At 34.1% G+C, this 24,870-nt stretch overlaps 1 protein-coding gene across 2 annotated transcripts in view; it reads right to left on the reverse strand.

Annotated features, from left to right (window-relative positions):
• Nucleotides 1–24,870, reverse strand: part of FAM184A (family with sequence similarity 184 member A) — a 129,989-nt gene continuing 105,119 nt past the window's right edge. The window contains exons 11-18 of one of the 2 annotated variants that reach the window (XM_081293924.1): nucleotides 23,715–23,868; nucleotides 15,700–15,827; nucleotides 14,158–14,342; nucleotides 13,574–13,720; nucleotides 6,702–6,819; nucleotides 5,158–5,262; nucleotides 1,861–2,063; nucleotides 1–366 (exon numbers count right to left, since the gene is read on the reverse strand). In XM_081293924.1, coding sequence (XP_081150050.1) covers nucleotides 285–366; nucleotides 1,861–2,063; nucleotides 5,158–5,262; nucleotides 6,702–6,819; nucleotides 13,574–13,720; nucleotides 14,158–14,342; nucleotides 15,700–15,827; nucleotides 23,715–23,868 — 1,122 coding nt within the window. In that variant the 3' untranslated portion in view covers nucleotides 1–284. Of the gene's footprint in view, nucleotides 367–1,860; nucleotides 2,097–5,157; nucleotides 5,263–6,701; nucleotides 6,820–13,573; nucleotides 13,721–14,157; nucleotides 14,343–15,699; nucleotides 15,828–23,714; nucleotides 23,869–24,870 lie in introns of both variants that reach the window. The other variant, XM_081293925.1, reaches the window with a different exon arrangement.

Raw genomic sequence — 24,870 nt, forward strand, 5'->3', positions numbered from 1 at the left:
GAAAGAATTCTTGTTTGTTTTAACAAAATTTATTATGCAGTAATTACAAAGATTAAAGACTCTTCCATCTCAAATAAAAATAACTGCTATAATTACACACATATTATAGTACCTTATAGAGTGATTCCAATAAATATGACAGGAAATACAGTGGATTTTTAAATTGGAAAACAAATACTTTCTCATTCACAGTGTTTGACACAGGAAAGCCTGTTCACAAAAGGATTTGTATAAAGTCATGCTCTTAGTAACAGTCCACACAGAGCTGTGTCAACACAATTCTTTCAGAACGTGAAGTACCGGGCAAACCACTCCTGGCGCTGGGGATCTGGAGAAGCCACCGGGGAAGCTTCACTCTGAGGAGGACTGAATTCACAAAAAGAGAGAATGTAACCCAACATTAAGAGGTTTTACAAAATAAAGGGAAAAGGCACATAAAATATCAATGTAGATTTTCCCAACTGGTTCCCCATGTCAGAAGCTATGTTTTAATGACTTGCTACTCCCTCTACACTATGATCAATTCTCCACTCATGAGAGCACCAGAGTGCATCAGTCAGTTAAGGAGGAGCCCCATCACAAATATTAAAAATCAAAAAACAAAACAATTGAGAAAAATAATGTCACCTTTGGAAAAAAAAATTCTGGAAAAATTGTGGGAATTAAGAGAGAATAAAATAACATTCTCTTTGAGCACCTTTCCCCTTTAGTTAATTAAAATTTCAGAATCTGACAAAAACATTTGATTTTCACAGATATGTCCATATATAATTGAATTAAAGTAACTAAGTCAAGGTATAGTATTTTTTACTATTTGCATATTTATATTAGACTTTCATTTCATAATTCTATAAGCAGATACTCCAAGAAAAGGAGTGCATTAAAAATAGAATTTCTCCTTTGTCTTCAAAGTTACATAATTTATACTATCTTAATTTTAACTAAAGATTCTTCAGGTTACTTGAGAAAAAAAAAGAATCCCTACCGTCTTTGGGGGAAATTACAAGGCACGCAACAATGTGTAATGGAAACTCCAGTAGTCATGTTCCTTGAGCTCATGCACATGCATCTTACTGATACCTGAACGTACCCATGCACAAAGGAAAATAAGCAACACAAAGTATTTAGCAGAAGTCACATTCAGAGATGTTATTTGACTATTTTTTCACTATTTAAAATTAGTCATTAACTACATCATAAATCACTTAGTTTTAAAGAAAACTTTTCTACTTATAAGACTCTTATTAGTGGTACTACCTGACATTTACAGTCTTTAAAATTTAAAATTATAAAAATAGAAAATATTGAACTTAAAGGAGCTTTAAAAAAGCTGTAGTAAGGTGAGCATAAAACAAATACATTTTTCTGCCTTTATCTAATGGCTGGATAGCTGCACTTCACTTAAAAATTAATTCATTAATATATTTAATCAATAGTTCTACAGAGATTCATATACAAAAAGTCTGGTAAACAGGTAAGAAAAAATATAAGAAACAAAACCAACTAATAAAAATTATTTTAAAGTTCTGCAATAAGGATAGATTATTAATAAAAAACTGGTGACAATACTAAAAATGAAGCAAATTCATCCATAAATATTAAAATGTTAAACACGTGAATTACATGAACACCTCTTCCATCATTTGAAAATGGATTGACAGTAAAATAAAAAAAAAATTCTTTGAACAGAATAAAAAGGGAGTTCACTAGAGAGGTGATATAGATATTTTAAAAATATTTCACAGTAATATTTCTTTTCTTAGGATGTTCCTAGAGTAGTGGATTTCTGTAATGTAAGAAGATAAATTATCTCAAGTTAAAAAAGAAAAGAAAAAAAATAACTGGTGAGACAGGGCTCACCTCAAAAATGTCTTGGGCTCTTTGGGTGGCACTGGCTGTGGAAGTGGTTTGCTGCTGTTGAACTCAATATCGTGGACTGGAGAGTTAGGAATGGGATCCAGGCGGTTAGGATGTCCATTGCCCACTCCACTGGATTCCAGAGCACTTAGATTGGGAACACTCACAAACCTGTTTGTTGGTGATTTATCATTCTTCTTCTTTTGCTGTTTTAAAAATAATACATGTGAGGACAGTCCCTGCATAAGGACAAATGAGAAAATAATAAGAACAGTACAACAGTAGAAGATGTAAATTTGGCATGGGAAAATTTTGGAAGCTTTGTATGTATTAAATTAGGATGTTAAAAATTAACCAGTGTTACCCAAAGTGTGGTCTGGGGATCCTTAGAAGTGTTATCTACATGGAATCCTCAAAGACAGACATGCTACCAGGACAGAAAGAATGAGGTAGAAACATTCAGGAGTGGTTCATTCCTAATTGTGAACCACTAATTGTGAAATTAGGGGAGGAGAAGGATGTGGAAAGGAAAAGAGAATATTGGAAGGAAAAAGGGAAACAAGTTGGGGAAAGAGTAGGTCTTGCAGATATCATCAGGTTACATGGATTTAGGCTAAAATTAGGAGAAGGAATAAAGTCAAAAATAATTTTAAAAGAGAAGTCCATGAACTTTAATCATCTGTCAAAGGGAGGCAGTTCTTGCCTGGAAAAAAAAAAAAGGAGTGAGAAAATACTTGGTAATGTAGTTTGAAACAAATCTCACATTTCTATTTAAGACCTAAACCTTAGAGAGATAATTTGGTTTTAAATTCACTGTGTCAGCTTTCTCAGGAAAGAAAATTAAATCTGTAAAACAGTTTAATTTCTCAATTAATTGGCAGAAGCTTTGGCTGGCTCATAATTTTTTTTTTTAATTTAAAGTTTAGAAAACAAAAGTAATCAATGTTCCCCCCCCCCTTTTTTTTGTTTTTTCAGGAGCACTTGATCACTGAGCCACATCCCCAGCCCTATTTTGTATTTTGCTAGAGATAGGGTTTCCTCCAAGTTGCTTAGCACCTCGCTGTTGCTGAGGCTGGCTTTGAACCTGTGATCCTCGTGTCTCAGCCTCCCAAGCCAATGGGATCACAGGCGTGCACCACCACGCCCAGCAGTCAATGTTTCTCTTACATAAAATTTTAATCAGTCTTTAAAATTAATAGAGAAAAAAATAAAATTAATAGAGATAAAAAGAACACATTTGCAGACTGTCAAAAACCTAGCAGCTTGCAAATCATTATCTTTTAGTCTCAAAATATTTTATTCATACTTCTAGAATCAATGAGTATAATATTGTTATGCAGAATAAAAACTACGTGTAGAGCATTTATCTGGCAAGTATAAGGGGCTAGGTTCAATCCTCAGCACCACATGCAAATAAATATTTAAAGGTTTTATGTCCATCTACAACTAAAAAAAATTTAAAAGATATTTAGAATATTTTTACTTTTTAATAATTAGATGTATGCTAATTAAATTTATGGTTTTCTCTCAAAATGACTTGAGTTTGAAAAAATACAACTAGGGTACACAATAGTACTTTTCTTTCACTTATTATAAAGTAATTTTCTCACTATCTAGACATTTTCCTTTGTGTCATATTCTGTGATTTACAGATTGTATGACAAGGAGGCTATTTTAACATTATTGTTAAAAAAAAAGAAGGAAGAGTAATACCTTCTTCAGAACTATTTGGGAAAACTGAAGTCATTGTTAGGGATTCAAATGTAGCTGAGAAGTTCTTATAAATCTATCTTGCATTTTCTTATTCTAATCACCAGAGGGCATACTAAGTACTCTATTTTTAAGAAATCAAAAGCATCCTTTGTGAAGCTCTACAGTAATGGCTTTATAGTTGAAAATTTTCATTCCAATAAAATAACAAATGAAAACATATTTCTATTGTCTTAATTCATCAAGTCTTATAATTTTGATTTACAACTAAAAAGGTTATACAACCTAAATTATCACTTTAAAAATAATTCTATTCATCCATCCACCTGTTAATTTCTTCAGAACAGTCTATATAATTTCTTAAGTCTCTACTTTAGTCATTTCATTGCACAAAACACTTTTAAGTTCAAAGTTTGAAGCATTTTAACTTGTAAAAAGAAGGATGGGTTCAGTATTCTTAACAGAGAAGTTTTAAGAGCTTTGGAAGGAAAATTTGTGAGTAAGGGCCTACTAGAAATTATCATGATGAGAAACAATAAAATATTTAAGAAAAAATAACTTTATCATTAGCACTTTTATTTATTCTACTACTGACTTCTCCCCAAAGATTCATAACCCCTGGGAAGCCGATACACATTTATTTATTCATCACTTGCTTTATTTCCAGAATAATATATGGTGAATTGACAAAAATATGTTGAAATTTTGCAACTAAGCAAATATTCATTGAATACCCACGTAGTCAAAGCACTATAATCAGAGGCATGGAAACTGGGGTAAAAGAAAGTATAAGATCTAGCCATGTCCATTTCAAGGCTCTTCTATATATGTCTTAGGAGAGTAATAAAGTATGAGAATAAGCTATATTTAATTTTGATACTCAAGAAGTAAAGTCCTTTTCTTTCTTTTTTAAAAAAATTATTTAGTTGTAGATGAACACACAGTATCTATATTTATTTTTATGTGGTGCTGAGGATTGAACCCAGTGCCTCACACATGTGAGACAAGTGCTCAGCCCACTAAAGCCCTTTTCTGGACAACAAAAATAAATTCCATTAAGACTGTAGGCTTTTTTAAAAAATATTTTTTTTAGTTGTAGATGGACACAATATCTTTATTTTTATTTATTTATTTTTATGTGGTGCTGAGGATTGAACCCAGGGCCTCACATGTGAGAGGCAAGTGCTGTACCACTGAGTTACAATCCCAGCCCAAGACTGTAGGCTTTAAGCTAGGGATAGCAATGGGTCTCCAAGATTGGAGTGTCTTTCTGGACCCCATGAAGGATTGTGATCAGTAAGGACAAGACAAGAAATCTACAAAAGGAGAGTTAGTAGTTTTTTTCCTTTGGAAATACAAAAAACAAAAAGATAGAACCAAGGTTTTATTAGTAAAATATTTTAAGGCATAGCAAATAAATATTAAACAGTTTCATTCTGAAACTAATAAAGAACTCATAAATTCTGGTGCCAGATTATTAAATTAAAAAAACATTTTTGAGATTTTTATTCTTTGCCTCTCCAAATAATTTAGTAAATTTTTAATCAAGTGTAAGTCATGCCCCTATTTTACAGTGTTTATAGTACATACCTTAGCCAATGGATTAATAACACCAACAGTAGGACTTGAGTTAAACACTTTGTTGAAGTTAGTTTCTCGATTGACTAATTCCAGCTGATAAAATTTATTATCCTCCTGTGCAAAAGAATTATAAACATCTTTTCAACGTTTTCTGTTGAGTATTTAGAAACTTAAATGTATAAATGCTGTTTTACAGTCTTACAGAACTATGGTGTTCATGAGGGTGAAACAATCCTTGGCTGCATTTCTAGGCCTGCTAGTGACTGACTGTGTTGCTTTGGAAAGTTTCTTTATTCTTTGATGCCTAAAACCTACCCTTCTGTGAAGATAAACTATGCTTCTGTAATACCCCTCCTGAGTAAGAACTGGAAAACCAACAGCTACTTTATGGACCATAAAATATATTTATCAAAACTGGTAATTGCATGTGTGAAAAGATACTAATTTTCCATGAGTCTAAAGCTACCAGATAGAGCTATCTATGAAGCCTGTGCTCATGTGTATGATGCTTACATCACTGGGTGATTGGTGGATAGAAACAGTGTACCACACTATTTACCCAAGGCCTCCTCCCAAGTTCCATCTATGGAACCTAATCTACCTTCTTGTTTTCAGTGGTACTTCTAGATCCAGAAAACATCCAGAATGAGTTTCCTAAATTCTAACACACACACACACACACACACACACACATACACACACACACACACACACACACACACACACACATATATATTTAGTTGTTAATGGACCTTTATTTTATTTATTGGTACATGGTACTGAGAATTGAACCCAGTTACTCACACGTGCTAGGCAAGTGTTCTGCCACTGAGCCACAACTGCAGCCCAAGAAACATACTTTTAATAAAAGGACTTAAGAAATAAATGCTGCTCTCAATGCTTTCTTTGTATGCTAATATCTAAAGTTTTTAGTTGAATAAATCAATGAACATGTACAGTGATTAGGATTCTATTTCTTGTTTTACTTTGAAAAATGTTCATTTACTAGTAGCAGTAAAAAGCAGTATTTTAATTATTGACATATCATTTTAGAAGACTCTGAAATGTTTTATAAATTTTAAAACACTTGTATATTTTTTCATCCTTAAGGAAAAATGGCTTTAATGAAGGACATTTATTTATTGTTAAATCTGTATTTTCTTCCCAGACACCCTTCTCAGGGCCCTTGGCACTTCTATGTTATTGAGTCCACAAGAGACCTGGAATCCTTTTTATATAGCATCTCTGGATCAGTGTGTGGTGGAACACAGTTTAGGAAATTAACATGATTTCCTAAAATGTGCATGGATGTGTTAACTGTTCCTTCCCAGCCAGTTCTAATTCTATATGTATAATACACATACATATATATACTTCACTGGTATATTAAGTGTTTAGTGGTAATGACATATTTAATACTTGACGTGTCAAATGTTCAATTGCAATGGAGATATTCTGTACTTTTTGTTTTCATTTAGAATTACTTAAAAATATTCCCCATGTTTTCCCAAACAATAGTCTATTGATAACTATAACAAAATAAAATATCTTACAATTAGTTTCTTTATGACCTGGTCTCTCTCTGTAAGCATGGCTTTTAGTTCTGTAATCATCTGTATATCTTCTGGTTTTGATTCTCTCTTTAGATATTTTTCTTCTACTTCTTCTAGTCTAAAAACAAGAAAACCTTTAGCTCATTGATATGACTCAAACACATCCTTTTGTAATAACCTAGTTTCCAATTAGTCCAGGTAAACAAACACAAAAATTTTTAAAAAACCCTTTTTTTTTGTAATAAAAAAACTTTCAAACCTAATCATATGATTGCCTCAAGAGCTATAGTGTTATATTAACAGTTTTGCAGGGACAGATAACATTTAATGCTTTGCAGGTTACTTTTGGAAGAATTTGCTCATTTTAAGTCACTGAAGAATATCCAGAGATGAAGTGAAGTAAGGTGAGGTGAAGTCTGCAAAAGAAATGACATGCTGAATGATACTAACCTAACAAACATGGGTTTAATGCTAGCAATACAGGTTTACTATTGGGCTCGGTTACCATAAATACAATATTGTGAGATGACATAAGGTTTGGTGACATATATAAAAGGAACAAGAAAATATACACAGAAATGGGAATGAAAAGACACACGTATATGACATCATTCTCTCCTTATTTATGAGAAATGCAGTTTAAAAATTCTATAACAGCCAATACAAATAACAGTGGGAAAAAAAGGTTCTTCAAGTAAAAGAAGAATCTTCTTTCTTTGTATGCCTATTTTTTTCCCTGAATGGTAAGAGACAGCAATAAGACTGAATGCCACTGAAGAATAAATCAGAAGTCTGAGAATATAGGACAGGGCAGATTAAAATGAATGCAAATGGAAACTTCTGGCTTAGTTTGAAAGAAAAAAGCACTTTCAGCTTTAGAAAATATAAATAATTAGAATTATTAAACATTTTTATTGTTTTCAGAATATAAAGGACAGAATTTAAGCTTAAGTCATGGGTAATGAAGATTCATAGAAAAATTTATTCACTCAACAAATATTGAGTGACTTCTAAATGATTATCTAGAAACCAGTGATCTATCCCTGCATCACTATTCTCAAATTCCAGAAGGGTACTAGGAATAAAAGCCCTCCTCAACTCAGTCTAAGCTAAAGATTTGAAGATAACACATTTGGCTACCTACCTTGCCTTGACTGAAGCTCTACATGTGTGGAGGGCTAAGGGTGACGAGGAACATGGGGTTAGAAAATAACCACCTAAGGATCTTTTATTATCTATACTTTTCCTCTTTTGGGACAATGCAGACTAAGAGAAAACTAATGTGATTCTCTGAGCTGGAGAGTGGCCCTCCATTACATCATGATATGGAAGGGTTTACTCTTATGTATTTTATGGGCAATGATTTTAGGAAGGTTAAGAAATACTATCTCTTCAAGGAAATGACATTTGGGCTTTGTGCTGGGGTAGCCACAAGATGTCACTGGAGTACTTTATTTTAATCACTACAAGCAAAGTACAAGACTTGTGAGCTGCTTCCTGTACTGAATAAGAATATTTGATATAAACAGTAGTTAAAAAGCTAAATTGACAGCCTTATTTAAAACTATTATTTCTTTTTAGTTCCATTATTTATTATTTAAAACTATTATTTCTAGTGCAATGAGAAGTTAAGGTAAAGTGAGTATAAATCAGTTGAAACCTCTGAACCTCCTTCACTGCATAATAAAGGTCTGTGCTGAACCCACATTCTAGTGCATGTTCTTATTAAGCATAAACATTCATTACCTACAGAATTATCACAGTTAATCCCCTCCACAAACTATCTTTACATTTCCAAAACATTTTAATAAAAAAGGTACCTGGATATTAAAGAGAAAAAATGATGGATCAGAAAAAAAAGCTATATAAATATAAAAGAGAAAGCATTAAAGGAGAGAACGAGTAATAGGATACAGATTTAACTTGCAGATATACCTCTAGAATTATTATTTTCAATATTCAAATGGAGAGAAATCTTGGTTCTCTTATGGTATGTACTTCAAGCCAACCCTAATCAACATTTTCCCTTGTTTCAGGTATCCAGGAAGCTCTCTAAACCAGCGTGGCTTCTCCAAGACCAGCTATGACTGACTTGACTGGTTATGAAATGATTCTTTGTTTGTTCTTTAATCTTTTTGATCACATGAAGGAGAGTGCCTGTTTGGTTCTATATACATAACTGGTCTTCTAACATATGCTTTTACTCCATTTTACAACACTCAGACAGACCCTGAGCATTAAGGCTAGCTAGAATAGAACTATTTTATTTTCACAGAATTTACATATGCACAATTAGAGCTTAACTCCTACTTAGAGAATGGGTAAGATTGTTTTCAATACTGATCATAGTTTTACTATAGTGCTACCACAGGAATATCAAATATTATCCTGTTAAATTTTTAAGTCAAAATGAATAACTTAAAAGTATTAAAAAATAATAGTATAGGTAGCCAGAAAGGACCAAATGCCTAAAGGTTGTATAAGAATGATTAAAGCTTGGGGCTGGGGATGTGGCTCAAGCGGTAACACGCTCGCCTGGCAAGCGCTGGGCACTGGGTTTGATCCTCAGCACCACATAAAATAAAAAATAAAGATGTTGTGTCTACCCAAAACTGAAAAATAAATATTAAAAAATTCTCTCTCTCTCTCTCTCTCTCTCTCTCTCCCTGCTAAAAAAAAAAAAAAAAAAAAAAAGAATGATTAAAGCCTGGAAAACATTTCCTTGAGGGAACCATACAAGTTCACACAACCTTCTATTTAAATTACAGATTCTCATTAAAAGTAACACAAAGACAGAATAGAAAGGAAAAGTAGAACACATAAAATTACTAATTAAGGGTCACTGTTGGATTCTCAACAGGCATACATGCCCTGATTTTTTTTTTTTTTTTTGTCTTGGGAATATGTAGGTCAATGTGTACAGTCAATGAACAAAAAAGGCATATGATCTGAATGCCTAAAAACTTGTACAAAATATTTCACCAGAAATAGTCCCCCCACTATGTTTCGTAAAAAACAGATGTTTTGTTAAAAAAAAAAAAGCAGTGAATTAAGACTTTAGAGCTAAACAACAATATTAGGAGGCACGCATGTATTCTAGAATTTAAGTTTATAGAGATGAAAGAAATCTATTATGCCAAGTAAAGAAAATATAGGACTTAAGCATTTTAATAATGAACTTTTCCAAAAAACTCAGAGCAAAGACTCTGATTTGCAACAACAGGACTAGAATACTACTTCCTCACTTCCCACAAATTCATGAAAACCACCTGAATAATAAATTAAAAATCAAACAAAATTGTTGTGGTATCATAGATAAAAGGAGCTAAACTTTTAAATAATAATCAATTATGGTATGGTAGAGTGTTTTATTTTAATTAGCAATTACTGACCTATTTAAAGTCCAAGTACAGATTCAACATTTCTTTCATAAGGAAATGATTTTTTTTTTTTGTTAAGTACAGTAACAAGTGAATTTTGTAAAGTAAACCTAAACAATCAGGAATAATCTCTAATCCATTTGGTTTTTTTGCACAATAAAGATCTGCCATAATACATCATTTAGGTAAAATTGAATAGCCTGTTCTCTCATTAAAACAAAAAACAAGACATTTTAATTATATACAAGGTTCTTATTAAATAGATACAATATACTAAAGAAAATAAAATTTTTATAAAACTACCCGAAAATCTAAAAGGACTTTAATACCCAACATTATAGAAGATTTCCAATAATAATTCCATAAGAGACAACCCATTCTTCCCTGGAGTCCAGCAGGAGCTGGGGCAGCAGCAGGAGGAAGCAACTTGCAGCTGCTTCAGAGTTTCCTCAGCTCTATGCTTTGGCCTAAAAGATTGACCCACATTGCTTTGAGCCCTTCACCAACACCTTCTAAGAATCCATGGGTTGGGGCTGGGGATATGGCTCAAGCTGTAGCGTGCTCGGGGTTCAATCCTCAGCACCACATACAAACAAAGATGTTGTGTCCGCCGAAAACTAAAAAATAAATATTAAAAAATTCAAAAAAAAAAAAAAAGAATCCATGGGTTTTCCTGGTTTTGAAGTTTTAAAACCATGGCAATTAATTAGGAACTTCAAAAGGTGACCCTAGTCCTTTGGAACAGGCTGGGAATGGTTCGGATCTTCTTTCTCCAGCTCCACAAACTATGAAGGACTGTCTCAGCTCACTACCCAACTACAAACTACTCAGCAGATCCAAGAGGACTACATTTAAGAATGTGGCCAGAAGTGTCCAAAACTTTAAAACTGTGCTAATATAGTAGTCACTAGTTGATATGAAGCTATTTACATTCAAATTAATTAAAATGAAATTAAAAATTCAGTTTCTGTTATATTGGCTGAAGCTCAAGTGTTCAATATTCATTTGACACAAACTTTACTTTTTATAAATTAACCTTCTCAAGGGGATAGGACACATAGACAGACAAAAGTGTTTTCTTTTTGTGAGCATGGTTTTTTTTTTTTTTTTCAGAGTAGGAATAAGGGGATGGCAAGATTTCAGTCTCTGCCCAGTAAACAAAATGAGGCTAGAAACAGCGATAGTGACATCATAGAGGTTTATTGCTTCTCATTTCTGTGGAATGCATGGGGTTATAACCTCTTCTTCAAGGCAGATATTTGAGCTTTTACTGTGGCTCAAAAGGCTTTAAAAATTGTAACAATAGCAATCATCAAAATTACTGTGATCAAAGAAATAATAACCTAAGTCTCTCATGATTTCAAGGGAAACTTCAAAAAGTGAACCTTCAAAAACTTCAATATGATGGGGAATCTTCATAAAATTCATTCATGACCATTCACTGAGTGCCTACTGATGTGAAGATTATGACTGGTCCAACAGAAAGAACACCTCACCTCAGAGGACATGCAAGTAAATGCCAATGACCAGGGGTCTGTCTTTTCTTAGAGAGAGAAAGAGAGAAAGAGAGAGAGAGAGAGAGAGAGAGAGAGAGAGAGAGAGAGAGAGAGAGAGAGAGAGAGAGAGAGAACGTGCACGTGTGTGTGAGCGCGCTTGCACTTATGTAAGTAACAATATTGACTGAATTGCTGACATGGATGAAACAGGAGAAGACATTTTAGCTTTGAGGAAGGTAATCAGATAGTAAGAATATAGGCGGTTATTCCAGACTTTAGAGGACAACACAGGAGACTCTTAGAAGGAAACTGAGAAGGTTGGCTTGGCTGATACAAAAGACAGCAGACAGGACATAGAGCTGTTATTATTATTATTATTTTTTAGAGATACACATGAGAGTTTATTTGTCAGAGTTGACAGATAAAGGCACATCTCTCCATAGACGAGAGAGGCAATAGGGGCTTGAGATTTGGGAATTTTATGGGGCAGGTTCAGGGATTAGAGACAGGCGGGTCCTAAAGCAGGCAGTTAAGGGTGGAGTTGGTATGAGGGAGTGGTGATATGCCTTAGGGTGGGAAAGAACCGCAGGCGTGAAGGGTTGGGTTGGTAAGAGGGAGTGGTGAGCCTTTCCCAGAAAGGCCCTTGGGCAGGAAAGCAAAAGTTTTCTTAAAATGGCGGCTGTCACTTAAGATGGCCATCTAGTTGCTAAGTGAACACCTTACAAAAGGAATCTTCCGTATTTTCCCATTGAAGCCCTAAACCACCCCTTTTTGTTGAGTTGATAATGTAAACCTTTACTTTGGGCCATTCCATGAGTTTCCCATTATTGGGAGTTCCTGTATGCAAGTGTAAAGAAAAAATTGACCCAGGGCTGAAGGCACAGCTCAGTGGTACTGCACTTGCCTAAAGGACACAAAGGCCCCCCCAGCATTGCAAAGCATCAGTTCCCGGCAAGTTTCAGAGACCTCCGTCCAGAGTCAGCCAACTCCATTGCTTTGGCCTGAGATGAGGCAGCATATCATGGCAGAAGCATGTGAGGGAGGAAAGTAGCTCAGGACATGGTCACCAGGGAGCCTAGAGATGTTATTTGATGATGCAGAATAAGATCTATTGGAACTAAGTTCAAGTTTGATTTCGACTCTAAGGGTAATGGGATTAGTCACTAATTATGATTTTATTAATGTGAAATATAGGTGTATGAACTTTTAAAAATTGGAAGAGGAGAGACATAAGGTGAATAAGCCATTAGAGGGATTTTAGAGTTAGTTAATTCTAAAATAACCTAAAGTGGACCAGGCTTTAGGTCACAAAGATGAACTGAATACAAGTTGCCTTGACTAGCCCAGTTTATAAGTATCTAGAAGTGGTTAAAAATATTTTTTAAGGAATACTAAGTAATGTTTAGAAATTTTGATTTTAACAACACTGGATTTACCATGTTATCAGTAGTAATGTCATTAGTAATGATTTTCCATTACGGATTTTTAAAATTGTAGAACAATTAAATGCTTGTTGTAGAAATTCTAGCAATACTTAGAGGATTATTTAAAAGAAAAAGTTTTTCCCACCCTTAGTACCTCCTATTCTACTCCCCAAAGTTTGTATTTGTTTTTTAGGATATTTTTATTTTTATAAGATATGTATTATTATTGTGTGCATAGGATTATGACATTCCTATTGATCATAATATGGTCTTTTTACTTAAAATACATAATGAGTATATTTTGAGTTGTTGCCAAAATATCAGTGTCCTATGAGGGACATTCTTACAGTAAGTATTGTCTTGGAAGAAATGTAGCAATAGCAGCTGATGAAACATAATCATTTAACTGCCTTATCCTAATGAAAGAACGTATCACACTACAATTACCATCTTATTCTTCCTTTTTAAGTATCATTTTATTAGATTCAAAAGAGTAGCTAATCAGAGCTTAGAAACAGTATTCCTCAGTTTATTATCTAAACATGAATTTTCTTTAACATAATATGACTTACGACACTTGTAAAGCTGCATTTATTTCCTTGAGTAGTTCGTTAGTCTTATTAAAATCTGCCCGCATGATATTTTTCTCTCTGAGATGGTCTGCTGTCATGACATCCAGCTCTTTTTCAAGTCTCTTGTTTAAATCTTGTTCATGCAACCTGTTTAATTTATTTTTAGTTAAGAAAATGTTATTCTGAAGTTGAGCTTTCAATACTTTCTATATTCTACCAGAATTGAATTTTTTTTGGAAAATATATGAAAACATAACATAAACAGCCTAATTTAAGTGACTAATCTTCTAGCTCATGTTAAAGTTGTCTCCTTTAATGCTTTTACTAATAAAATTTTTAAAAGACTTTAGTTAATTATGTACACAATTTCCAAAGTTAGTGAATACATAATATATATAATTCAAAATACAAACATTTCATCTGTATTCTGGGTTATAACATAGTCATCAAATAAAGAAAAAGTGGTTTTCAGTATCTTACTAAAAGTCCACGTAGCTGCAAAAATAGGCACATATTTCTAAATATCACTGCAACCATCCTTCAGATAATACTGTATATTCCTTCTGTTGTAATTATCAGCATACCTCATCTGTTGGTTAGATTCACTTCGTATTCTGAGGATTTCTTTCCCCTTAAATTCCAATTCTTTGGTGAGGGCAGTTATGTTCTCATGAAGGTGCTGTACCTCCTTATCCAAGTCAGAGATGTGATGCTCTCTGTGCCGTAATTCCTCCTGCAGATCTGTTATTCTACACATGTGCTCCTTATTCTGTAAAACACAAATAATTCTGAAAAGTTTTTTTACATATTGGCTTTCTGTGTTTAAAGGAAGGAAGGAAAATGACATCCTAGCATGCTAAATGTAATCATTCTCATATACTTCAAAAGCAAACTGTTAAAATGAAAAAACATCAATCCCTCCTTCTCTTTCCTTATATCTAAGAAATACTTCTATGGTTACAATTTCAATAAAATCAGGGCTGCAAGAGACGCAAAAGATCACAAACGCACAGCTCTCTCTTTTTATAAATAAGGACACCAATACCTAAGAGATAATTTGGCCAAAGGTAATCTGTAATCAATGGCAGAGTTGAGAATAGAGTACAAGTCTCTTACTTAATAAGCTTTATATGGTCTTGCAGTAAAATGTTGGGTATGATTGTCCTTTAATCTAAAAAGGATCTACATCTGTAGAAGTCCTCCAACTCATGCACATATCTCATGGTGTTTAAATCATACTTTGCCCCTTTAGTGGTAGTCTCGTAGTTATCTGATAAATAAGTTACCTTCTGTTTTCTATAAGTACTGTAAGCCTAGATACTGTCAATTTCAGTGACAATTGAAAGAATATAATCTGCCTCCATGGTTAATATAAAGTGTGCATGTAAAACTCCCTAGCAATGAAAAAAAAATTTGGTCTGAACATTTAATACAGGTGAAAACTGACAAAGTAAAAATTATAAGTCTAATAAACTAATAAAAAACAGCTTTTATTGCATGGTGCCTAAAAATCCATCCATCCAGATATATACATTCAAGTTCACAAACTACCTAATTAAAGGAAAGTACACTGGGTCAGTAAACAGTGTTTTACAAGTATAAACAGTAGCTCTGCTAGAAAGCTATAGAAATATAAATTGTTCTTTTTCTCCTTGAGCAACTACTCCTTCTATAGCTGTGCTATCTAATGTACGTGTTTAAAGTCAAGTTTAAATTAATTAAAATTAAATAAAACTGAAAATGTAGTTTCTTGGTTGCACAAGACATATTTAGCCTCAATGACTACTGACTGCTACAATGACAACACACACACAAATAGTACACACCACCATGGATAGTTAGTTCTTCAGGGTAGTATTATCCTCACTCTTCAGATTATATTTCATTGTTCACTTTCCAAACGTGAATAAAATTCAAAAAATTCAATTAAAGTTAAAAAAATAAAATATAATTTTGTGATCAGTATGCTGAATAGAATAGAATCATTTACTTCCCTTGAAAAACAAAACTATTCAACACATAGTAAACTGTAACTAGTGAAAATGATGTTGGTTGCAAAATAATTTTCAAAAAATTGTGAAAATTCGGTTTACTCATATTTCAGAAATCAGAATATTTTCACTTACCTGTCTTCTGCTGATGTCTATGCTTCTCTCTAATTCCATTTTAGCAGCTGCCAATTCTTGATGATGATTATGCCGTAACAAATCAATTGCAGCTGCATGTTGATGATTTAGTTCTGAGCGTAAGGAAGCTGGAATGCAAAGACAAAAGTTTAGCAAATTCCAAAGTATTATCAATACTTTAGATAAAAATTGTAAAAGTTACAGAATATTATTTCAAAGTAGGACACATGTATGCCCATTACATTATTTATTTATTTATTTATTTAATTTAATTTTTTTAGTTTTAGATGGACACAGTATCTTTATTTTATTTATTTTTATGTGGTGCTGAGGATCGAACTCAGTGCCTCACGTGCAAGGCAAGTGCTCTACCACTGAGCCACAACTCCATTCCCTGCCCATTACATTATTATTAACAGACTATTAGGAACTATCATGAATTGAAATAGATTGTTATTTACTATTCTGAAATTGAAGTTTATGTGGCATTGATAAAGATAAGAAAAATTTCAAATGGTTAAGTGATCAAGGTATTTTCAAGGTATGTGTTCGGTTTAAAAACAAAGTGTTAATGGAGATGAAATGTTTTCAGCTCTTCTATTTTACTATTAAAATAATAAAATTTAGGGGTTGAATGATACCATAACAAATATTTAGGCACTAACTTGCCACCCAAGTAAGAATTCTTCCACAACAGCTCTGAAATATGTTAGGCACTGGCTAGTCACATGCTTTTAGAGGTCATCACTTTCATTTGAGTTTAGAATTGACCTTTTCATACAATCCAGTTATTGAATTCCAGACACTATTCTAAGGGAGAATAAAATATGATCTTGTCCTTGTAATTGCACAAGCTAGAAGGGAAGGCATTATTCTATGGAAGTAAGTGGGTTATTAGAGATGTCCCAGGAGCAAGAAAGTGGGGATGTTATCACAAAGAGATCAGCATAGTAAATGACTCTAAAGACAAAAGACTGAGTTAGAGCTCTCTAAGCAGAGAAAAAGTCTTCATCAAGAAGCTGGGGTTGTAGCTCAGTGGTTGAGCACTTGCCTCTCATGCGTGAGGCACCACATTAAATAGATAGTAAAGACATTGTATCCATCTACAACTAAAGAAAAATATTAAAATAGACATTATTATTGCTGTGGTATATATGTGATTGCATGACCAATGTGATTCTGCAACCTGTACACTCAGAAAAATGAGAAATTATATCCCATTTGATTCAAATATATGATATTTCAAGATCATTGTACTGTCATGTGTAACTAATTAAAACAAATAAAAAAAGAAAAATATTAAAAAACAAAGAAGGGTACATATGCAAAAGCAGAAAAAACCTGGTCTGTCTGACAAACTATGAGATTTGGTATGGTAGAGGTTGCAGTGCATGTGGTGATACTGGAATAAAATGAAACCCAATCTGAGAAAATTTTAGTAGAAAATGGTTTTTACTTTAACTATAGGTCCCTTGTTCTCAAACTGCAATAAGTGGCAATAATACTCCCATAAGAGCTTGGAGAATACACGTTATCTTCTGAAACATGAATTTTACTTGATGATTTTTTGGGAAATTCATAACTTTTTATCTTTTTTAAAAATATTTTTTTTTTAGTTGTCAATGAACACAATACCTTTATTTCATTTTTATGTGGGGCTGACCAGTGCCTCATATGTGTGAGGCAAGTGCTCTGCCACTGAGCTACAATCCCAGCCCCATTACTTTTATCTTAATATGAAAATATGAATAGTGATATAAATGAGTAAAATAAAAATTATAAGTTTTAAACTAAAATACAGAAACTTTGCAGAAATGTTGTGCTTGTAGCTCCTGTAAAGACTTCCACATAGGGCATAAGTTTATCTCCTCCGGTGTTGAGGGTGTCTTTAAAGAATAACATGTCTGGCCCTAAGGTAGGACATGGGGACTCACTGAAGGACTTAAACTGGGAAGTCATATGGTGAGATTTAAGCATTACAAAGCTCACCATGACTGTAGTCTGGAGGATGAATAGCAGGAAGAAACATCAGCAAGAAGGTTATGGCAATAATCAAGGTAATAAATGACATGACCATGAACCAAGTGTAGCAAAAGGACTAAAGATGAGGAAAGAGATTAAGAACCACTGAAGAAGAAGAGCTGACAAAAAGGATGAGGCAGTGAAAGAGAAAAAAAAATTGAATAAAGCTCTACTTTCTAAGATTTGGCAACTGAGTAAATGGTGATATCATTAATTAGAATGGGAGGTCCAGGAATGAAAACGCATTTTGGCTTGCAGGGAGATAGTGAGCTCATATTTTAAATTGCTGAGTATAAGATGGATTATCTAACATGTAGTAAGAACTATAAATCTGTGGACAAGAGAAGATGTTTGGTCTAGAAATACAAATTTGGAGCCCCAGCACACAGATGGTGGCTTAAGCCAGGGAAGTGAATTCAGCCAATAAGGGAAAGTCTGAAGACTAGAAAACAGACAAGACAGCTGGGGCTAAATCTTGGGAAATGGCAATATTTAATAATACATGAGGAAACAGAAATGGTAAATGAGATTATAGGGTAGATGTCAAAAAAATAGGAATACCATGAGTATATAAACCATCATAGACATCAATCAAGGGGAAAAAGATTCAAGAAGGAGATGGTCTAAGGGCTCACAGGGAAAATAAGGTGACATTAGTAAGTCATAATAGTTTAGATTTGTAAGTTCAAAAGTCAATGGTAGCCTCATGAAGAGCAGTTTCAGTGGAATGATGGGGGTAAAACAGACCTGAAGGAGCTTGACAAAAGACTAGTATCTAGAATATGAAGAATGCTCAAAACAATAATAAAAATAAACAATTATAAAAGAAGATATTCAGATGGCAAATGAGAACACAAAAATGTTCAGTATCATTATTAGGAAAATGCAAATTAAAACCACAATGAATTATCACTATACTCTTCTTAGATTGGCTAGGATGTGAGGGAACAGGGTCATTCATACAATACTTAGTGGGGTACAAAATGACATAGCTCCTCAGGAAAACATTTTGGCATTTTTTTTAAAAAAAAATAAATATGTAACTAACATGTATCCCAGCAATTGCACTCTTGAGCCCTGGGCATTTATCTCAGATAAAGGAAAACTTATGTTTATATACAAACTTACACATAATTGTTTATTTATGTATTTTTTTAAATGACAACTTTCTTGTACTTTTCACATTCACAGACTTTTTGTTAGGTGCAAATACTTATACATGGGTCAACTGAAGGCTTTTGCATATCTCTTCTATTCCATGTTTCTTTCCATACTACGTTCATTTATACGTATATGCTGGACAAAGTGACTGCAGGCATCCTCACATACTTTACATTAATATGAGTTATCTTCACTGTTCATGTTTGATAGAAAGAAGTCTTACCACAGTCTTTGGTCAGGATTACTTTCCCATGAGTTCTTTCATCTATGAGAACATAGTAGGATTGAATGCTTTCCCACACTGTTTATATACATGGGATTTGTGGGTTTTTTCATGTATTTTAATATATCTGGAAGAAATAAAGGCTTTTCCACATTGCTTACAAACATAGGGTTTCTTTCCAGTGTGAGTTCTTTGATGTCTGAGAACATGACTGGACCAACTAAATGCTTTTCCATGCTATGTGCATATATAAGGTTTCTCTCCAGTATGAGTTCTTTAAATTTTTAATGCAATGGGAAGAACTAAAGGCTTTTCTATACTCCTTGCATAATAGGGTTTCTCTCTACTGTGAATTCTTTCATGATTTTGAAGGGAAAAGGAAGAACTAAAGGCTTTCTCACATCACATACATACATAGGGCTTCTTTCCAGTGTGAGTTCTTTTGTTTTTGAAAGAAACTAGAGGCTCTCTCACACTGTTTATAGACATAGGGTTTTATTCCACTGTGAATTTTTGCATGGTCTCAAAAGGAACCAGAATAACCAAAGGATTTTCCATATTGCTGACATACATAGGGTTTCTCTCCAGTCTGAGTTCTTTCATGTAATTTAAGGGACCTGAAACAGGTGAATGCTTTTCCACATTGTTCACATACATAGGGTTTCTCTTCAGTGTGAATTCTTTTATGTCTGTGACAGGAACTAGATTCACTGAAGGCTTTCCCACAATCTTTACACACATAGGGTTTCTCTCCAGGGTGAGTCCTTTGATGTGTGATGATATTCCTGGTTTGACTGAAAGCTTTTCCACATTCCTTATATATATATATAGCATTTCTCTCCATTGTGTATCCCTTAACATATTTTAAGGTAACAAAAAGAATTAAAGGCTCTTCTAAACTCTTTGAATATAGAGGGTTTCTCCCTAGTGATTGTTTTTTCATGATATTTAAGGGAAAAAGAAGAACTAAAGACTTTGCCACCATGCATACATTCATATTTTTTTTTCCATTGTGAATTCTTCCATGGGTTCAAAAGGAACTAGAACAACTAAAGGCTTTACCATACTGCTTACATACATAGGGTTTCTCTCCAGTGTGAACTGATTCATGTAATTTAAGGAAACTGAGACAACCGAGTGATTTTCCACATTGTTCACATATATAGGGCTTCTGTCCAGTGTGAATTATATTATGTCTATAAAAGTCATTGAAGGGCTGGGGATGTGGCTCAAGCAGTAGCACGCTTGCCTGGCATGTGCGGGTCACTGGGTTCGATCCTCAGCACCACATTAAAAAAAAAAAAAAAAGATGTCGTGTCCACCAAAAAACTAAAAAATAAATATTAAAAAAGTCTTTCTCTCTTTAAAAAAAAAAGAGTCACTGAAGGCTTTCCTACAATCCATACATACATAGGGTATCTCTCCAATGTGAGTTCTTCAATGTTTTCTGAGGGAACAGGGAAAAATGAAAGGCTTTCCTGCATTGCTCATATACACATAAGATTTCTGTCCATTGTGAGTTCCTTCATGTCTTTGCAAGTGACTCAAAGAAAAGACGACTTTTTCACATTGCTTACATCCACAGGGTTTATTTCCATTGTGATTTTGCTCATGTCTTCCCAAACTAGTAAAAGAACTAAAGAGTCTCCCACATTGCTGACATCCATGGGGTTTTCTGCCACTGTGAACCCTTTCACGGTATTGAAGATTGCTGTGATTAGTGAAGGCTATACCACATGGTGTGCATATATGTGGTTTCTCTCGGGTGTCAATCCTTTCATGTACTAGAAGGGGACTGGGACAAGTTAAGACTGTCTCACATTGCTTACATTCATGGTGTTCCACTCTGAGTCTTCCCCTGCTTTGCAAGCATTGGTGATAAATAATAGTTTTCCCATATTTCTGATATTCATATGGTTTATGTCCAGTGTGAGATCTGAAGAGCATATTTGGTGATAAATCACCAATGAGGACTTCTCCACACTCAAAGCTTTCACGTTTTACACTAAGAAGAGTTGTATTGTTCTCAATATTGTATTGTTCTATTGTTCTGGAGTTTGGCTCAAGATATTTCATGTTCACTACTCTCTCAGAGTCTCCCTAACACTTGACATAGATTTCTCCTAGAATTTTTACATGAATCTTCATTGGTCTTGTGGTATCTTTCTTTATTCCTAGAGAGGTTTCTAAAGGTTTGCACATTGTGGTAGAGCTTTCTCTTGGAGGGATCTAGCAAAGCCCACTTGTCCACAGTGAAGTTCACAGCCATATTCTCAAAGGACACCAACTCATCATCCATGTGTAAAGTCAGATGCGATGTGCCTCTTAAGGGATGAATGACCAAATAACCACTTCACACACGTGGCTTTCATATGGCTTTACTCCAAGAAGTGTTTTCTTGTTAAGAGTACGATCTGGAATCTGGCTGAACATTGCTTCACATTGTCTACTTTTTTTTTATATTCACTGAGTCTCTCTATCATTTGACTGATTTCTCCAGGGATTTCTGTATTCATCTTCAATGTTCTGGTCTTCCTGTTTTTGTCCTACAGAGGCCAGGTTCCTGAAGGTTTCCTGCATCACAGTTCTGCAGAGCTTCATCTGGGAACCAGTTAGCAATGCCCACTCTTCCTGGGTGAAGTTCACAGCCACATCCTCAAAGGTCACTGGCCCCATTTTCCGACTTCTGGAGTCTACCAGAGTCCCTCCTAAAAAGCATGCATATAGTCACTGACGGCCACAGAGCCATAGAGGTTGAGCCACCTAAGACCTCTCTCAGCACTTCACAAGCTATAATGGCTATGTTGGCTCCAGGAAGCACCACTGGAAGTAAAGGTGGGTGGCTAAATAATGTTTATTGAAGCTTTACTTGAAACAGCCCAAACTAAAAGCACAGATGACTTCCAGTAGGTGAAGGACAATGAACAATGGTATGTCCTTACTGTGGAATAATATGCAACAATAAAAAGGAACAAACTTACTGATACACACAACCACCTTGTTGATTCCAGAGAATTATGCTGAGTGAAAAAAGCCTGTATCTAAAGGTTAAATATTTGTATTATTCCATTTATAAAACTGGTTGTATTTTAAAGTGACAAAATTATAGAAATGGACAATAGATCAATGGTTGTCAGGAATTACAGATAGGAAGGAGAGAGAAGTAGGTGAGGCTACAAAAAGACAAGAAGAATTCTCATAGTGCTGCAAATGTTCTGTATCTTGATAGTATCAATGTCAACATAGTGGTTATATCATTATTATAATATGATATTTTACATATATTACTATATTATAGTTTTAAAAGATGTCACCACAGGGCAACTGGATAAAGGGTACAAGGAATTTCTTTGTATTCTTCCTTAAAACTACATGTGAATTTATAATTACCTTAAAATAAATACATTTTTTAAAAAACTCAAAACTCCTTGTCATTAAAAAGATATTTAAATAATGTTTCAATGGGTTAAACACTAATAGTTACAATACCTGGCCTGTAAATCTCTCCTCACATAGCTGTGGAACTGTGTATTCCCCTTTGGCCAGAAATATCCCACTCAAGTACTAGCCATGCCCTATTCTGCTTGGCTTCCAAGAAAAGACAAGATTGGGCACATTCACGGTGATATGGCTATGTAGACTCCCTTTGGCCATAATTATATAAAGGCCACCTCTGCTTTTGACAATCAGCTCTGTGCAAATTCAGAGCATGAGTTCATTTTTTAGTTCTCTTTGCTTAGCAAAATCTCTAGCATATACTCAGGTACTTCACAGACCTTTAGTAAATGTTCATACTTAATATGCTTTTAGTGCTAGCTATTGCAGTGTCTTTTCAAGTAGAAAGGAGAGAGAACTGTAATGACTTGGCCAAAGACTCCCAGTAGCAATAGAGAAGAAGAGGGTCAAATGGCTTTCCCTTTGAGGCCCCAAATATTTATAACACTTTGTTCTTGTTTGCTCCCAATTCCTACTTGGAAACAATATGCACTGAACTGTGACAAACATGCAATAAAAATATTAGTAGAATTTAGAATAAAACCAAACAGTAGAAAATCGGATGGTGGGAATAACAAGTTGCCAAATGACACTGAAAATAAACAAACAAATAAAAACAACATTAAAAAACAAAGCAAACACACACACACACACACACACACACACATATATAGTTTTTCTTTAAAAATAAACTTCTTTCTATGAAAAGATCCATTCTGTAGATTTAAACCCCATATAAAATATATCTTGACAAAAAGGCAGACCTAATCATTAAAAGAAAATCCTGAAGTGGAAAAATCAATATGACTATGTAGTTAAAAGATATATGGTTCCATGGGTCTGTCCATTAGACAGTGACTGAATTCTGAGATGCCTGACTCAGTCCCAAGTATCAATGAATACTGCTTTCATAGCCAGAGTATAGAGAAATCTGAGTAAACTTTCTATTCTACCCACTCTATTCTACCTCACTTGCCTTTTTAAATAAAATATGCTATGCATTTCGATATTATTTTGATGCTTCAAAATTTAAAAATAAAAGTGTTACTTCACAAGAATCTTAAATGGAAAAATATACAAATAAATATGAGAAATTATAATCCTTCCAAAATACCAAGCATAGCCTTTCCTTCATCTTCTAATTCAAACCGAAGAGTCTGAAGTTCCTGTTCCATCTCTATCCGGAAGCCCTCCATTGACTCTCGGTGTGCATCTTTCAATGACTGAAGCTCTGCAGAATGTTTTTGTTGTAAATGATTTTCAAGAGCCTAGACAGGAAAAACAAATTTTAAAATGATTAAGTTAGAATATAGGGAACAAATGCAAATAAGACAGGAAATACTTACTAAAACTCAGTTACTAGTTAAGAAGTACAAGGTATTTTAGTTCATTTTCAAGAAAATTAAATATAAGATAATCACCATTAGAAAAAAATAGTAGACTCAGTCTAGTAGAATAAGAATCACCACCAAACCAGGTTGAATCAACATATTTTGTTTGAATTGGAAATATGAACCTTTTACCTATGGTAGTTTTCAAATAAAATAATTTTCTAAAGCTGCTAATGGTTATAAATTACCTAAAACTAATAGACAATTCTTCTGTAAGCACATTCAGACCTAGAAAAGAACAGGAGGAAAGCATCACCAAGAAAAGATACCCTTCTTGTCGGAAAAGAGCAATGAAGCTTTTTTTTTTTTTTTAACTTTTGAGTTTTTTTTTATTGATTGTTCAAAACATTACAGAGTTCATGATATATCATCTTTCATACATTTGACTCAATTGGGTTTTGAACTCCCATTTTTACCCCAAATACAGATTGCAGAATCACATCTGTTACACACTCACATTTTTACATAATGGCATATTAGTGACTGTTGTATTCTGCTACCTTTCCTATCCCCTACTATCCCCCCTCCCCTCCCCTCCCCTCCCATCTTCCCTCTCTACCTCCTCTGCTGTTGTTCAATTCTCTCCCCCTTTTTTTCCCTCCCCCTTGCCCCTCACAACCTCTTATAATTTTGTGTATCATTGAAGGTTTCCTACCATTTCCATATGCTTTCCCTTCTCTCTCCCTTTCTCTCCCCCCATTCGTCTTTGTTTACTGTTAGTCTATTCCTCATGCTCTTCCTTCCTGTTCTGTTCTTAGTTGCTCTCTTTATATCAAAGAAGACATTTGGCATTTGGTTTTTAGGGCTTGGCTAGCTTCACTTAGCATAAATTTGTTTCAGATGGCTGGGCAAGGTGTCTATATCCTAGAACCTCTTTAT

This window comes from Spermophilus citellus, assembly GCF_964194105.1.
Source record: "Spermophilus citellus genome assembly, chromosome: 5".
NCBI lineage: Eukaryota > Metazoa > Chordata > Mammalia > Rodentia > Sciuridae > Spermophilus > Spermophilus citellus.